Source organism: Malurus melanocephalus, unplaced genomic scaffold (genome assembly GCF_030028575.1).
Source record: "Malurus melanocephalus ecotype Western Australia unplaced genomic scaffold, MMel_1.1 scaffold_654, whole genome shotgun sequence".
NCBI classification, from domain to species: Eukaryota; Metazoa; Chordata; class Aves; order Passeriformes; family Maluridae; genus Malurus; species Malurus melanocephalus.
In genome coordinates, this window is record NW_026623886.1 from 266,659 (window position 1) to 284,180 (window position 17,522).

The window sequence follows — 17,522 nt, forward strand, 5'->3', positions numbered from 1 at the left end:
TTCCAATGCCTGACCATGCTTTCAGTGCAGAAATATTCCCAATATCCAACCTAAATCTTCCCTGGTGATTGAGGTATTTTCCTCTTGTTCTGTCACTTGTTCCCTGGGAGCAAAGCCTGACCCCCACCTGGTTCCACCCTCCTGTCAGGGAGGTGTAGAGTGTGATGTGTCCCACCAGCTCTTCCTATCAGCCTTATGTAAGGGAGTCGCTTGTATTTATCATGTCCTTCACTATGGGTGATAATAAGAGAGATACAAGTTTGGGTAGTAGATACATAGAAGTGAATGTTGTACACAGCTCCAGCTGTGGACCAGAATTCCCACCCTTTTGATTCTTCAGGTGGCTTTAGTAACTGTTCTTTGATGGTTGCCCAATAATCAATAGGGAATCTCCCTTTTTGTTCTTCTAACACATTTCTGTCTATCTTTATTTCACTTCTCTACATTTTCTGACTGGAAGCTCTGTGAACCTTGACACAGACCACAAATAACCAAAATGCTTTTAACTCTTAGGTATTTTATAGTGATTTAGAAGATCAAGCCAGTGCTGTTACTGATCTTGTTTTCTCAGCTTGATTTTTGACTGCTAACAGAATTATTTGGTTTTCCTTTACTGGAGGGAAAATTTGCAATTGTAGCTTCCAGTATCCTCCAACACTGAAAAACAAATCTTAAACACAGGTAGTTTTTGTTCTTACTGAGTTGCATTACTTTTCTTAATTATTATTAAAAGAAAGCATCCAGTTCTGATATTATCATTCAAAACCTATACATTTGATTAAATGCTGTTAATACCTGAAGACAGCATGCAGACATTACTGAGGCTTCCAGTTGTTCCCATGGGAAAAGCACTAAAGTCTTTCTTTTATTTTGGTTTTGTATAGCTGTTTCCCATGCTAAGAAATGCAGAGACATCCTCACCCTATCTTTGTCTCTTCCCAGGAGGTGGTGATGGCCAGGCTCTGTACCTCGATGCAGATCTGAACCATGGGAGAACCAGCCACTGCAACACTTTCAATAACCAGCCACTGTGCTCTGAAAGCTTCCAGATCTCCATCCTGGAGGTGTGGGGCTTCAGGGACACCATGAATGGTTGATGTGACTATTATTAATCAATTCGTTTTTCAGTTCTGAGGATTCCCAAGGCAAATTCCAGTGCAGGAGCCATGTTAGAACATCCTTTCTGCTAGGCTCAATGCTGTGAGTCATTCCTAAGTGGTGCACTTGGATGCAGGCCTAGTTGTTTACTCCTATTTTATTTAAGATAGGTCAAGATGAAGTAATGTTATCTGCTTAACTCCTTGTCTCTTTACCTCTAGAGATCTGTATTCAGGGAATAATGAAAAATGGTAAAAATGAAAATGTGATGAATTCAGTCCCATGCTAGAGGGATACAGGTCCAAATCATGGGATAGGTTTGGTGTCTGCAGTTCCTCAGAGGCACAGCCCTGGCTGAGCTGTGCTGCAGAGCTCTGAGCCACTGGCACCAGTACCTGGCCTGAGCCAGAAATATCAAATGTCTGCTCACAAGGGAACACTGGTGACCTCAGATTTGTTGTAGAACAGTAATTCATAAAATCATTGCCTTTCTATGAGCAGACTTTGTGCAGACAAATCAGTACCACTAAGTTACAAAGCTCTTCATTCACACCAGAACCATGATTACTGATCTTCTTGTACCAGAACACTTGACTCATTGCRGTTGCATATGTTTGAGCAGTCTGCCTCTGAGAAACTGCCATCCAGCCTGGATGCCTATGTCCAAGGCTTGATTTTGTTTACATCCCTATTCCATATCAGTATGATGACTTCAGAGTGACTCCTGTATCAGGCAGATGAAAGCCAGAGTGTATCTGCAGTGCACAGATAYATTCCTTTCCTCATCTTTCCTGAGAGCTGAAATGAAGCTTTAACTCTGAAAATAACTGTACTGATATCCCTGTGTGTTTGGGGAATTAGACACAGTGACAACAGGAGCTTAATGCTCTCCCCACAAGTGAAGGAAGGAAGGCAGGAGGGAAATCTGGGAGTGARCAAATTTCCCAGGAGAACTGGAGGCAACACTCAGTTTCCCCAGATCATGTCTTCCCCTTGATGCAATTGCTCCCTCGTGAGAAGGTAAGAGTTTTTTTTTCCAGTATGTTCTCGTTGGGTTTGGGTGATGCAAAGAGGCTTTGCTCATTCCTGAGCATTGCTRCCTTGTCTGCAGACATGCCCTGTAGCATGTGATGTCAGAAGGCAATTCCCCAGTGACTTTATCCAAAAATTCAGCTATCTCTTGTGGAACTTCTCCAACATGAAGACAAACGTATAAACCTCAATGAGTAGTTCAGAGTATACAACCTCAAAGCTTTAGTGAATAACTCACTAGTTTTTCTGAACAATTCAATCTAAAACATTCTGTAGAATGGGATTGCTACTTAAATGTTATTGCTACTTAAACTTGAAGTTCATTAAAATGAAARATTTAAAATTAATAAWGTTAAAAGCTAGGCTGGACAGGGTYACATTGATATTCAGAGGTCAGAGGTGAGGTTTTGTCATGTTGGCTTGTCCAGCTTGCCAGCAGCGACAGTACCTCATGGCTTGGTAAAGAGTTGCCTCTTGTGGAGTATGCGAACAAACTTGGCAAAATGAGATTTGCTGCTTAAGGTGCCATTTTAAATATTTGTCAAAATAACTCTTTGAAGTATTAGCCTGCTAGCAGAGCAGCTTAAGATGTCTTTTGCACCATTTGTGTTTGCGACTGGATTCTCTCACCCTGTATGAGAGTCAGCACTGGGCCTTCCTTTCTCCTTCCCACTGAGTTCTGTCCACTTGTCTTTTCACAGCTTTACCATAAGCTTGATTGACCTGTGAGAGAGAATTCAGTTATACTGATAGATGTGGAARAACTCAGTCGTATCTGGCTTTTTGCAAACACTGACTGATGCTGCCTTCTATTTTTCCAAGTTACCTGTGTCACTTTGCYCTTGCAGATATCCCACAGGCTTCCTCAGACAAAAGTGTACCACTGTCTCCTTAGAGTAGGAGTAGGTGGGATTTCAATTTTTTTGCATCTCCTCTTTTGAGCTTGTCTGAGGAGGTGCCCTTGGGGAAAAAAAGCAACTCAAAAACACAATAGCATTAATTTCCAGCTTGTCAGAAATTCTCTGGARCTGTCTGTTGGTAGGATTTGTAAGAGTGTAATATTCTACTCYAAATGTATAAGTTTTATCTGCAAAAACTTTGTTGCACCTGCCAGTGTGATGGGACTTCCTTGCTCCAATGCCTGCCAGATGCAGCTATGGCAATACCTTGTCTTAAGCCATATCTAAGAAACATTCCTTGGAAACATGTTCCTTCCCCTGCTCTCTTCATAGGGCACAGTGATTTGGGTGTTTGGAATCAGAAATAACTCCTGGTTGCTGAGAAACTCATCATAGGGTATCAGTGTGAGAATCCAAGGACCAGTAGTGGACACCAGGGACGGGGGTGGTTTGGCTTGATGAAGCACTGCCCTGCCATAGCCACCCTGTGGGACTGGTCTGTGTGSTTTGGGCTCTAGTAATCCAGGGAGAGCAGTTCCACAGTGCTGCAGCAACTTCACACAATCCTTGTGTTCAGTAAAAATGGATATTTCTTGTCATGTGCAAATCCTCATCCATCATTCCCATTGTAGCTGTGAGACACCTTAGAAGAACAGTGTTGTGACTTGATCTTCTTTCTAGCAGTAGAGGCATTTTTCCTGTTTGTAGTTAATGRTCGTTGCTGTATATCGAAGTTCAAACCCTTTGTGTCATGCAAAGCTTTGGAGGTGGAGGCCTCAGGTTGCTTTTGAAGACAATGACTATAATGGGCACCTTATCAGAAAGTGGAGTTGTGTCAAGTACTCCAGCGGTGAAGTGCTTTAGTCAGTTGTTACTTGCAGCTCTGAACAACTGTTGAAGTGGGCTGTAGTCGCTGCGGTCCTGTTGGCTGCAATGACAGAGTGCCAGAGTCACAGGAAGGGCCYTGGGCTGGGAGCTGCAGCAGCTGCGGGCTGGGCRTCAGCCACCACCGTTCTGAGAGAGYGTCTGTGCTTTCCTGAGAAGCTGCTTTCTGCTTTGTCATGTTCCTTGAAAGCAGAAAAGATTAAAAACTCCTGACATCAGAAACATGACTGTAAATGGCATCCAAGCTGTTTGCAAGCCACAGGAACTGTATCCAGCTGTGTCCAAGCTGGATAGACTTCACTTCACCTGAGCTGTCTTTCCTCCAGCTCCTGCACTTTGGCATGCTCCCTTTTCTGATGAAGCACGTTAATCAACCTCAYGTTAATAGAGGCAAATTAGCAAAGGGAAGAGAAAAACTCACATTTCCTCTCTGGTGATGTATCTGAAGTCAAAATGGAGTGGGGGCCAGTGCTGTTCTTTGAAGAGTTAAACCATGCCAATAGAGATCTGTGGTGACTCAYGGAAGGGTGGTAAATGCAGATCCATCAACTGCTCTTCCTGTGTGCACATTGAAATTATGTACTTTGTCTTTGGAAATTCATCCTCATTTTTGGTGGGGTGTGATCTCTGCCCATAGGGACACCGATGCCACAGCCAGGAGCTGAACTRCACACAGCAATGGCACTGTGAGGGCTCAGCTCCTGCGAGTGACACTGAGCCAGGCTGCTGGGTATAGCCGAGGCGTGGGCACCTGGCTGTTGTGCAGCTCTCTGTCATGAATTTCAGACTATTCATAGTTGGGTTGATTGTGTGTGTACTGTTTGGGGTGATGTTTTCTTCAGATTAGTGGTGGTGTGCTGCTGAATTGGTTTTCTACCCTAACTTGGAATTGCAGCCCTACATCAATGGTATTTTTGTCACTGCAGAATCTTGAATTGCATTAAAGGTATTTTGACTGTGGAGGCTGCTGGCTTTGTCCTTTGTTCCAGTCTTTCCCTTCCTGTAGCACTCTTAGCAAAAGACACCCTGTAACTGAGAGAAACCTTGGAGCATGTGTTCTTTGACAGAACTCTCATTGTGGTGAGGTGGTTATATGGGTCCTTATAATTTCAGATCTCACAAAACTTCCACTAGGATCAGGTGTCAATCACTGTGAAAAGCCTCTAGGCTGGCAAATTCTGACATGAGCCTTCTTCCCTTTTCAGGGCCAGGGACTATGGTTTTCCCCCTTACCAGACTGGGTGTAAAATGGAGCTTAGGGGTGTCTCCTGTCCACCAATACCTATAAATCGTTATCAGACTACACAGTGACCAAGGATGTAAATGAAAAAAGTGGAATTCCGCTAAATTTTGAGGTTTAAACAAACTGCTGTCAGGCAGCTTYCTTTCGCCCAGAAAACCCTCACCCCACTATTTCCACATCATACACACATCTGGCCTTCCCGTGCTGCTGTACATTTCCAAGAGAAGAGCTGTGGTTTCAGGTGATGCAGTGTGTGGGAAAGGGATTGCTGAACTGGCAGAAACAATTCCCAGATGGTTCTCAGGGCAGCTCTGCGCTGCCAGCAGGGTTTGCTGCACGGGCAGCCCATGGCCACTAGAGGGTGCTCTCAGCCTGRCCCTGTGCCTCCATCACCAGCAAATTCATCCTTGCAAGCCTGAAGGACTTTCTTTGCATGGTTTCCAGAGGGRACCTGAGCCTTAAATACCATAAATCACAATTTTACCACTCCCTTAAAGGCCGTAAACTTAATTGTGAAGGTGCTTAGTAGCAGTAAGGTGCAAGTGAGGGGTCATGAGGAGCTSAGCAGTGCAGGCAGCTGCTTTGGCACCCTGCAACTGCTGTAAAACCCAGTGACTGAGACCTGAGAGGGGAATGTGCTTGATTGCATCAGGCAGCAGGAGCTTGGTGTCCTGCTTGGAAGGCACAGTGGTGGGAAGGTTCTGGATGTWGTCTCAGGGCTGGTAGCAGCTTCAGGAGCCTGAACTGGTAAAGGAAGGCTGTGCTATGGCTTGTTGTGCTGTTGCAGTGTGAGAAGAGTCTGATATTTGCCAATTGTGCTTTTTTTTCTGGATTTTCTTGGCAGACTTTTTTGTAAATGTCTTAGAGACACCTGCTTCCTTGAGAGATGTTTTATAACCAGCTGTGGCACACCACCACCTCTTGCAGCAAACTTAAAGCRTTTCCTGCCTTTTCAAGCCCCTCACTGGGTGTTTCCAACCCTGCCCTGCTATCGCCCTTTCCAAGTGGTGCTTTGAGCTGCAAAGCCGGTGCYTGAGCCTCTGGGAGGGTTGTGGATCCTTGCCTGTGCTCTGGTGCCATAGGCTGCTGCTGACTGATTTCAGACTGCACAAACAGCTCTTGGGTGGAGCTGGGCCCAGACTTCAACTGGGAAGAAGCTGAGCCTGTTCATTCCTGCTTTGCAAAGCTGCTGCTGGCTGCTCTTGGCCAAGGGTAGATAAGGCATTGGTTCTGTCCCTGAATGTGGGGAGGCACCTCCCATTGCTGACACAGCTTCAGTCCATGCCTGCATGTTGAGTCACCTCCCTTTCTGTGGTTAAATGTTCTCCAGAGTTATGACTGTGCTCTCCATGTGCCATTGACTGAAGTGTTTCTGACTGGGCTCACCCTCCTGATCCCTCAGCCACGAGGTGAAGAAGGCAGCTCTGGAAACCCATGGGGAAAAGTGCAAGCCCAGAAAGCCAATGGTCAGTACCTCATCCTCCCAGCCTTCATGATTCTGGATCCTCTGTCCCATAAATGACAGGGTGTGCACATTTTTGATCCAAAGCAAACACCAGCATTGGCTTCACTGGCCCAGCAGCCCAACTGGCTGCAACCAGAGCTCTCCTGCTGGCAGTGGTTGGGGCACAGTCAATTCCTCTTCCTTAAATGTCCTCCTCCTGCTGTAAAATCCTGCTCCTTGAAGTTCTCTGAGTTTATGTGAAGACCCACTTTTGCCCACTTACTCTGTGAAGCTCTTGGCTGTGCTGTGTTGCAGGGAGACAGTGCCTCTCCCAGCACTTTTTTTTTTTTTTTTTTTTTTTGCTTTTGCATCCTTACCTGCTGCAGGGGTCTGAGTAAACCATGCTTGGCTCACTCAGCTTGATGAGGCTCTGAATTCAAGCCCAACAAAGACCACAACTCAGACGAGGCTGGCTGCTCACTGTGAATCCTGCAGAGCAACAACTTGTCCAATTTTGTTCAAGGGAGGTGTAGGGCWGAAACTCCACAAGCTGCCACTGCTGAGCTGGGTCCACGTGTACATCCAGGCTGGTATCTAATCTATGGACTCCTTGCATGGCACATCATCCCTGCCTAAGGACCAGGTGCCACCTGCCAGCTCCAGCAGCAGCTCCAGCCCTGCAGCCCAGGTCCTGGCAGCCTGGTATAAGGGGTACATCTGCATCAGTCCTTGGCACCTCCAGAGTTTYATCTCAAGCAGCTTTGTCTCTGTGGTGCAGCACTCTACAACCACCTGCACCTCTCACCTGGACAACAGGATATCCCTTGGGCACAGTGGGACAGGGCTTCYTTGCTGCCTCCACAGACAAAATGCTGCAGGACTTCCCCATGGCCACACTCACACCAATTTCTTGGGGGAAGAAGCAGCAATGTCTCAGAGATCTGAGTTTCCCCGTGTTTGGCTGCCTGTTTCACAGAACCGGTCAGTGAACTCCAGCACTGCTTCCCACRAAAGGGCTGTGGTGGTGCTGGAACCCTGCTGGGGAGCAGAATTCCCCCAAAACCAACCTTGAGACAAAGCCAGAGGAAAATGAATTACAGCATTTCACAGCTCACAGAAGTACTTGTGGATGTGCCTGTAAGGATATGCCCAACAGTCATAACCTCTCTCTTACGTTCTTTAGGCTTTTCTTGCACTCCAGAAACATCAGCCACAGCTCCTGCAGGATACTGCAGGATACTGTGCTCTTGAGGGGCAAAGCATTTCCCAGAGTTAYGGCTTTCCTTGCAGCCCACCATGGCTTGTGCTCCAGGGCTGACTCCATCTCAGGAACTGAACTCAGCAGTTCAGTTGAGCTCAGCTTCAAGGACTGCAGAGCCACAGGTCCCAGAATTCCTGAGAGTGTGGGTCTCCTCAGGGTGCCTTCCTACCCTAATGAGCAATAACAGACTCATGAACAGATTTTTGAAATTGCAGAAGTGGAAACCACAGGAGGAATAACTGACTTGCTGAGGAAATCTTATTAATGCGTTCGACAGAGCCTTGGGGTGGGGGCAGGGGCAAGTTAGGGCATTCCAAGCAAGTGTGGGAGCACCTCTCCAGACCAGCTGCCTGCCTTGTGCTCAGCCCTCTGACAGCATTGGATTTGCCTCCAGCTCGGACAGGCCACTTGGGGAGCATTTCTAGCCCATGTTTAGGAGTGTAATGTGCTACTCCCTTGGCCAGTGGGGGCAGATGTTTGCTCCACCCCATTCCCTGTGTCAGGGCAACCTCCGGCTGGGTCAGAGTCAGTGACAGCTGCTGGGCTGTCCTGAGAGCTGTTTGCAAAGAAGAGGGTCCAGGGCTGCCCAAATGAAGTGGAAGGGCAGGCTCTTGTTSCTTAAGCACAAACACAAACACTTCTGCTGCAGGCAGAAGTCTTTGGCCTGAATTGTCTCCTGACCTTTGCCATGGACCGTCCCCCACACGACCRGAGCCTGCTGGCCAGGGCTGGATCTGTGTTTCCTTGTACACACAGCAACAGTACACTCATGGCGTCGGTCTGCTYCTGCCCTGCTTTTACACTGCTTTTCTGAGGCTGGGGATGTTTTTAAGGGTTTAATGTTTAATCTGYACCCTACTGATGAGGAGAACTTGTAGAGGTTATGGGAGCATGGAGGTGGCTGCCAAGGTCCTCTTCCTTCCCAGGCTCTGTGTGCATCCAACCTGAGAGGKTTTCAGAGCCATGGGGATGTGAAATACATGTGCCTCCAGCCTAAGAGGTTTTCGGAAGCATAGTGGTGTGGAATCCAGGGATATGAATCCATGGGAAAAGCCATTTGCCAGGGATGGTGAAAGGCGCGTGATGGACATCCCCCTCCAGGCGGAAGAGCTGCGCTGCAAGCACAGGGAAGAGGGGAAGTTTTGAATTTCCAGGCAGTTTTCTGCAGAAACACACTGCTCTGTGTCCACAGCAARCCCTTRTGGCCCCAGGCACTGCCACAGCAGTGTCAGTCCCCCTGGTCACACCACAGCTGTGGGACCAGCTCTGTCCCTCCTTAGACATGGGATCAGGGTCTCCCTTCCCCCAAGGCTGCAGAACTGGGGATTATGCAACAGGTCCCACGTGATGCCTGAAGCCATCCACTGGCCCTGAGGAGCAGCCCTGCCCTGGTCCCAAACAACCCCATTGTTCTCCAAATGGCCTTATCCTGAGCCCATCCTCCCTACTGCTGGTCCGGCACCATCGCCCAATCAACCACGGAGGCATCTGTCCTGAAAGCCCCCAGGAGCCAAAAATCTCTATGTCCCAACCCCAAATGTTCTCTGCTGCCCTTCTTTTGGGCTGTGCCATCCCCAGGGCTCCCTGGTGAGATCCAGAGCATTGAGCTGCTGCCTTCCACCTAGCAGCCCCAGCCAGGAGCTCCATGCCTACAGTTCCCGGTGAGCTGCAGAGATCTCCATCCAAGGGCTGTTCTGGCCCTCGGCAGCTTTCCTGCAAGCATGGAAATGGGGAAGGAGGGCTGGGCCACGAGGATGAGAAGTGCCCAGGGAACAGGCAGAGCCAGTGCCTCAGCAGGTATTACTAATACACATGTACAGGCATTCTGAAATAACAAGCTATTCCTGAGCTCAGTTTCCCCGTGTGATCCTGACTGTGTCAGCTGATAGGAAAAAATCCCTGCGTGGAAGAAACGGCTGTTTCTTGGARAGGCCTGGGCTGTGCAGGCCACCCCTTTCCTTTGGGCTCAGCAAGCCTGGAGCCAGCTGTGTGTGAGGGATGGCTGAGGACAGAGCCTTGTGTGTCCTGGAGGGAAGATGGAGGAGGGGCCAAACTGAGATTTGGCTGAGGTGTCTGGCTGGGTGAAAGCTCCCTGTCCTGATCTTAGATAAGGGACTGAAATCTAATCATAATCCCCCATGTTGAAGGGAGGCGTTCTCCCTTCCCCAACATATGCCAAGAGTGTCCAGCCCCTTTCTCTCTCCAGGGACAGGWGAGAGTTTGGGAGGGAGAGTCCAGAGTGGGACCAGGCTGTGTGGACATCATGGGGCTGCACTCATTCCAGTTGTCCCCAGTTTCAGGGACTAAAGGTGATGGTGTTTCCCCCTCTCATAAAAGGAATCACAAAACTGGCTTTATGCCCACAGTAAAACCTCTTGTTTTTTTAAACCTTCAAAGCAGTGCTGGAAAACACTGCTTGATTGTCACCTTTATTGTCCCTTGGGCTTCATGCCATGTCTGTCCTTACCTTGGGCTTTCTGAACAATGTCTAAACTTTCTAAATTAGCAAATAAAGTACATAAAATCAGCTTCTTTTAATCAGTTCCACATATGCTGCGCTTTATTTCTGTGCTGTACTTAGGGSTTATGGTAGAAAGAGGAACCATCTGTTTCTAAATGTCCCCCACGTCTTTCCACTGAGTCTTCTCTTCCCCTTTTCTGAGCCAATATCCCTGTGTGATCTTTTGTCATCTGCAAACGATTTTGCCCTTTTCATCTACAGGCCACTGAACTTTGCCATCTTGGCTGTTTCTTCTCCAAAACTCGGTGGTTAATGCAACCATGGCTCTGCCCCAGCAAGGAGCCCAAAGTGCAGCTGTCTCTGCAGAAAGCAATGCCTGCACAGCCTGTGGTCAACAGTGGCCAGCGACATCTAGCCTGTACCAGCCATGGTGTGGCCATAGCTCCAAGGCAGTGACCGTCCCCTGTGCTGGGCACTGCTGAGGCACCTCCAGCCCTGGGGTCAGTTCTGGGGTCCTCGTGACAAGAAAGGCATTGAGGGGCTGGAGCATGTCCAGGGCAGGGAATGGAGCTGGGGAAGGGGCTGGAGCACCAGGAGTGGCTGAGGGAGCTGGGAAAGGGGCTCAGCCTGGAGCAAAGGAGGCTCCGGGGGGACCTTGTGGCTCTGCACAACTCCCTGACAGGAGGGGGCAGCCGGGGGGGTCGGGCTCTGCTCCAGGGAACAGGGACAGGACAAGGGGAACCGGCTCCAAGTTGCACCAAGGGAGTTTCAGATCGGATATTGGGAAAATTTCTTGAGGGAAAGGGTGGTCAGGCACTGGCACAGGCTGCTCAGGGGGTAGTGATGGAACCACTGTTCCTGGAACTGTTCAAGAAACAAGTCGGATTAGGGTGTTTGGGGACATGGTTTAATGGTGTCCTTGGGTGTGCTGGGGTAATGCTTAGACTCAATRATCTCGGCTGTCTTTTCCAAACTAAACAATCCCATGATGGATGGGCAGCCTAAAAAGCACAGGAAAACAGAAGACTGGGCTTTGAAAAYCCTGGGGTCATGATGCAGATGTGCTGTTTTGGTGGCATTGAGGTGARCATGGCGCACAGTAATTTCTCCTACCAAATATCATCTTTCTTGGGTATTTCAGCCTTGAGGGCAGCACATCTGCCAGCAGTGGTGGGCATGGACTGAGGCCTGGGGTGCACCTACAATACCAATGTAAATGGCCAGCAGGAACCTGCAGGTAACCAGCCATTCCCTGCTCTGCTGAAAACTTGAACTGGAGCCTTTGGGGATCTCTGAATATCCTTGTGGTCTGTTCTCTCCATTAGAACAGGTCTGAATAAGGCCATCTTTGGCTGGGCATGATGAAGCTTCCTCCAAAGGAGGTGTTGGAAGCCATGCCCGTGGTCGAGGATGAGCGTGGGCAGAGGAAATCCCAGCCAGCCTCCAACATTAGAGAGGTGCAACAGCCCCACACCGGGGCCCCATCTGGGTCTGCCTCCACTGCCCCAGCTGCAGCAGCCAGAGACATCCAGAGCTCATCCCCCTCTGCAGCRTGCACAGAGCTGCCCCAGCCACCTAGGCTGACAAATCCCAGCCTYGGGACTGGGCTGAGGGGGAAATCTGCGGCTTTTTCTTCTCTGTCCTGCCAAGGCAGCTCTAAAATTCCATCTCCTGGGGTATGTCCCCTGCTGCAGGCACTTTAGTCTCCAGAGGCTTAGAGGAGAAGGCAGTATATGAAGCCAGAGATAGGGCAGACCCCAAGAGCTCAGCCCAGCACACCCTGTATCAGGATATGAATTTGGGTGTGTTCCTTCCAGCCCAACAGGAACAGAAACTCCCTCCCATCACCACAGCCTTTCTTGCACTCTCGTGGTCTTGCCCCTTCCCAATGAAATGCTCATTCCAGAGGAGGTGCCTGTGCATTTGGAAAACAGGAGCTGGTCCCTGGCAGCCACCGGCGGGGCTCAGATAAGCAGATGTCACCTCATGCCCATGATTAGCCAACTGTCCTCTTGCCACTGGCGGGACGTTTCACAGCAGGGTTTGAAGGAGAGAAACTGCCTGCAAGGGAGAGCCAAACCCAGGAAACACAAAAACTACTCTTAAAATAAAATGATCTCGTGCCTTTTTGCTCCGGGGGCAGCAGCTCCGGGGGCAGTCAGGGCTTGTCAGGGAGCTTCCATTCCCCAGCAAACCCAGCAAAGAATCAATAGCCTAAGAGGGGAAATAATCATAACAAAGGAAGCACAYAGGAATGTGCTTTTCACATACATTTCTGCCTTTCAGGTTGCCTTTACTCAAACAAAGTGATAACCGAGTGCTGGTTAAGTTGGCCCACCCACAGCATTTTGGGTTGGGTGCTCCTGGGCAGGCAGGAGCTTGGTCAGGAAAGGCACTGGCAGTCCCGGCTGCCACATCCTTTTCCCGACAGCAGGGCAGAGAGTGAGGCCGTGGAGTGTCCTGCCCCACTGTGAACTAACAGGGGCTGCCAGGAGCCAGAGCACAGTGCCTGTGGCCCCCCTGGCCAGGCAGAGTGAGAYTGGGGCACTGCCAGCACCCACACCCTGAAATAATCTGTAGAAAAACTGGTCACACTAGCCCATGCACAGAATAATTGTTGGGGACAATCTGACCCTGTTTTGGCAAATTTCTTCACCCAGTCAAAAATACCCTTCTCTAAGTGTATTAGTCAAGCCCAACAGAAGAGGCATGCAGGAGGGGAGTGGGAGGTGGGTGTAATACTGCATCCGTGAGCTGCAGAGGACAGGAGCTTCAGGGGCTCCCAGACAGCTGCCACCGAGCTGCCACTGTCACCAASAGCAGCTCAGTCTCCTCTCCAGTCCTTGAGAGGTCCCACAGGTACTGGAACCCTGCAGAACAGGCCAGCAGGCACGGCTTGGCAGCATTATAGAGGTGATGCTCTGTCAGAGCGCGGGAGCCGAGGCTGGAGGAGACATAAGCACAGCAACTGTGCAGGAATACCTGGGAAGTGCCAAAGAGATTGGATTTAATTTGCTAACTGGAAATGAGGACTCTGATAGAGCTGAGCCAGTCAGGGAGGGAGGCAGGGAAGGGAGAAGAGACTCCTGCCCTGGTGCATGTTGGAGCAGCAATTCTTCAGCAGCTCATGCTCAGCAGCTCTGCAGGAAGGTGCTGCTCTGCCAGCCAGTCAAGGGTTTMTCTTGCTCCCCACCTGCCAGCTCCACAGGCCAAAGGAGAGCAGGCAGCATGGAGGAGAAGCAGGTCATGGGAGCAGAGCCATGGCACTGTCCCAGCTCAGTGASAAAGGACAGATTGGGAGCAGCCCAACATGTTTCTGAAGCAGCTCCCACTGAGGCAGCAGAAAGTTTCTGCCTTCAYCAACCCGGGTTTTCTCCCCAAAACTGAAAGTGATGACCCAAAATCATCCTTCTCTTCCTTGATGCCCTGTGGCTGCCTATTCTCAGGACCTGGCAGCAGCTCCATCCTCAGAAAGAGGATGGCACCCTGGGCCCGGGCTTGTCCTGCCACATGCCATCCCCAACATGCTCCTGTCCCCCCGTGTCCCCGGAGCCACTCTCAAGGCACCAGGAGAACATCCACAGGCAGGAGAGTCCCGGTGGTATCCCAGGCCGGYTCCAGGCCCTCTCTGTGGGGCAGTGTCTGCTGTGGCTGTGGGAAGATATCAAACAGTGCCATCTGCCACAAGGCTCTGGCAGGAAAAGCCCGTGGCTGGGAGGCTCCAGATCSAGATTGACCTGAGCACTGGGCTGGAACCTTTCTGGGTGTGTCTGTGGGGGAGCACTGGGAGCACAGCACCACTGGGCATCCTTCCCACACTGCAGCCCCATGTCGCCAAGCCTCATGGCTCCAAAACTGCCTCTTCAGGATATGTCAGCTGTTCCAGGCCCCCATTTGCAGACCAGCTTCCCAAAATCCAGGTGTGGGGTATGGTGGGAAGTTTGTGCACTGGCTCTCCATGTCTGCCTCCAAGAACTCCAAGATGCAGTTTAGGGACAGGCTCTGTGCTGGGAAAACCCCATCTGCTCCTCCTAGAAATGCAAACCCTGTGATTGGGAACTGAAAATCTGCAACAGCACTGCAGGTGCAGCCAGTGCTTTAAGGAGTGGGCTGCTGAAAGGTGCCAGGGCAGGGAGGGCATCCCATGCAGACCCCACCCAACACCCAAGAAATTCCTGCCATTTCCATGAGTGAAGATGATAAAACCCAGCCAGTGATGCCACAAAGGAGAGAATCTTCCAACCAAGCAGCAGGAGCTRCACAACTTCCACCTGTAACTATGGTAACCCAGAGCAAATAAATGCTATTTTCAAACTGCAGGCAGAACCTCTTCATGGGAAGCTCCAGCTGATCCCCATTGCCATCTGAGTGCTGGGATCCAGCATGGATACCCTGTGGAAGGAAGGATGAAGACCAGTCACACTCAGTGTGTGGTCCTGGAGAGGTCCCTGACAGGGCATTTTAGGAAAAGGATGGTAGGAAAACATTCATTCCCTGAGCTGAATGGGCCCGTTGGGGGCCCATCCCCCAGCTCCATTCACAAACAAGCATGAGGTGGAAAAGAGGATGATCAGAGGGTTTATATAGGATAAGGAAGTCCTGGACAGAGAGATGAGAAGGGAAAAAGATTAGATCAGGCTAGGTGGGAATAGAATAGAATGGAATGGAATGGAATGGAATGGAATGGAATAGAATAGAATAGAATAGAATAGAATAGAATAGAATAGAATAGAATAGAATAGAATAGAATAGAATAGAATAGAATAGAATAGAATAGAATAGAATAGAATAGAATAGAATAGAATAGAATAGAATAGAATAGAATAGAATAGAATAGAATAGAATAGAATAGAATAGGTCCCTGATTGCCTCATCAGGAAGTCCAGCACAGGAATATGCCAGGTAAGAAGGAGTGAACAGCTCAGGGTGGCCATCACTTAATTAAGACCCAAACAGAGTGAAAGAAATGGCCCAAGGTCCTGACTGGGGTGGGAGGAGGAGCTGGGGGATGGGCCCCCAAGYCCCGTGACTCCAGCCCTGTGATTTCAGTGAGACACCACAGGGGATGCTGAATAAGGAAATGCTCCACAGGGTTTGCCCCGTGGCTGGCTAGAGTTTGCTGCCGAGGCCGAGGGCAATGCACACTCTGCCAGACCTGCTTTTCCCATTCCCAGTATCAGCACCAGCTTAGCTCCACTAAGCCCAGCAGACCTCCTGACTAAAAACTCACCTGGGCTTGTCATGAGCTGAGCTGCATTTTTAACACCTTAACACCAAATTCCCCTGCAGAGCCCACCCAGGAGCCCAGACCACCCCCCACCAAACCACCTCTGTCCTGCAACAACGCAACTCCATGCTGCCACCTCTGTACCCAGACCTGTCCAAGAGGGGTARGGTGTTCCCAACTGGCTTTCTAGACCCCTTCCACTCTGCTTCATGACATGGGCAAAATTGCCAGCATAGCTGTGGCATTTAAASAGAGCTTCCCTGGAGAACAGCTGCTCCAACTTGTCAAATACCTGGGTCAGGGCAGGTCAGGAGTCCTGTATGGTAGCACAGAGCAGCCAGTGTCCAGCTCCTGCTCACTGGAAGCAGCCAACAGAAGCASAGCCCTCTGAAATTGTTTTGCAGGATGTTTGGTCCATGCACAGAYAGGGTCCAGGGTGGTGGGAGAGACATTTGCCATGGGGTCACTCACCCCCCAAAAGGGGGTGGCACCCATAGCCTGCACCTGCTGGAAAGCCCACCTCATTCCTCTGCTCCTTCCTTGGGATGGGAATAGACAACCTGAAATCTCCCTCAGGGTGGGTTTGGTGTCGTGCTGTGCAGTTAATCCARCTCAGAAGGAAAAGGCAGAACTGGAGGTGSCACACTCACGTCCCCTGGCGAACGTGGGTGCCTTCGTGCCAGCCTGGCAAGTGCCTGGCGCCGGGGCGAGGGGGGCGAGCACCAGTTGCTGTGGGAACAAGGAATTCGGGTTGTTCTGCATCCAGGCTCTGGCTCTTTGCCTTTGACGTTGCGTTTGCCTCCCAGCTTGCACTGAATTTTGTTCCCTCCTTCAGTTGCCCTTTCCCTGAGGAAGAAATATCCCTGCACCTCCACAAGGCAGAAGCAGAACTGCCTTGGTGTCCCTGCTGAGAGGTGGCAGGGGGACAGTGACATCCTGGGGAGAGCTGGGTGGGTGCAACAGCCATAGGCCAGAAGAGAAATAGGTTGGACTCAGAGCCCCCGGTGAAGGTGCCCTCGCTGCTGGGTCTGTAGGTGCTGGAAGATGCAGCTGCAGCAGTAGCGCTGCTGGGGATGGGGATGCCATGGTGGGAGCACCACAGGGCTCTTAAACAACACTATTGTGGAAAGAACTTAAATCACTCTTGGCTACCTGCCTCAACTCACCAGGCACAACAGGGAGCCCAGCAAGGTCACATGTGCTGTGACCAGCATCCAAGCTCTCCTGCCCCTCCTCTGGCCCACATGGGCTTTGTGCATTCATGTGTCCACTCACTCCACTGATCACAACCATGCYTGAGCCACCAGTGTGTCTCCATGGGCACCTCAGGAAGATGCTTGGCACACAGTCCCTCCATTGGCCTGATCAGTCCAGGGTGGCGTGGAGAGAATGAGGAGGACTAGGCAGTCCCACGTGGATGGATGGACACAAATGCTCTTGTTTCCAGCACCCACATCCTCCCTGTGTGCAAACCCCAAAGAGTTTTGGCACCAGGATGTGCAGTGGAAACCACGCTGACCCCATTGTGACCTCTGTGGTTCCACCTGGGTAAGAGAGGGCTGAATAAATACAGRCCACAGCAAAAATGGAAAATGCAATATTTTGAAAGGAAATATTGTTGCCAAAAGCTGAAAAAAAAAAAAAAAAACCCTTTTCTGTGAATCAGCAATTTCTGGTGAAACCAAAACAATTTATTAGACATTTAGTGCTAGAGAACTGACACCCAGAGACATTGAGCCGGTCCCAAACAAAGAGCGTGGGGGGAGGAGAAAAAAGGACAAGAGGGCTTGGCTCAAGGTGCTTGACCATAATGCAAGGGCAAGGAGACTCCTGCTCCAAAGGGTGGAGGGAGGAAAGCTCTGCCCTCAGGGTCCTGCTGCTCAGCCTTTCCGGAGACGCGGCGTCCCCAGAGCGTCACCACTGGCACAACTCGTGAGCTCACAGCTACAAGGAGGCTCTTTGTTCACCAGGA

At 50.2% G+C, this 17,522-nt stretch overlaps 1 protein-coding gene across 10 annotated transcripts in view; it reads left to right on the plus strand.

Moving 5' to 3' along the window:
• TBC1D24 (TBC1 domain family member 24) overlaps nt 1-4,874 on the plus strand; it is a 32,097-nt gene extending 27,223 nt beyond the window's left edge. For all 10 annotated transcript variants that reach the window (XM_057383692.1, XM_057383702.1, XM_057383694.1 and 7 more), the window contains one exon: nt 943-4,874. In XM_057383692.1, coding sequence (XP_057239675.1) covers nt 943-1,097 — 155 coding nt within the window. In that variant the 3' untranslated portion in view covers nt 1,098-4,874. The remainder of the gene's footprint in view (nt 1-942) is intronic.
• The last annotated feature ends 12,648 nt before the right edge of the window (nt 4,875-17,522 follow it).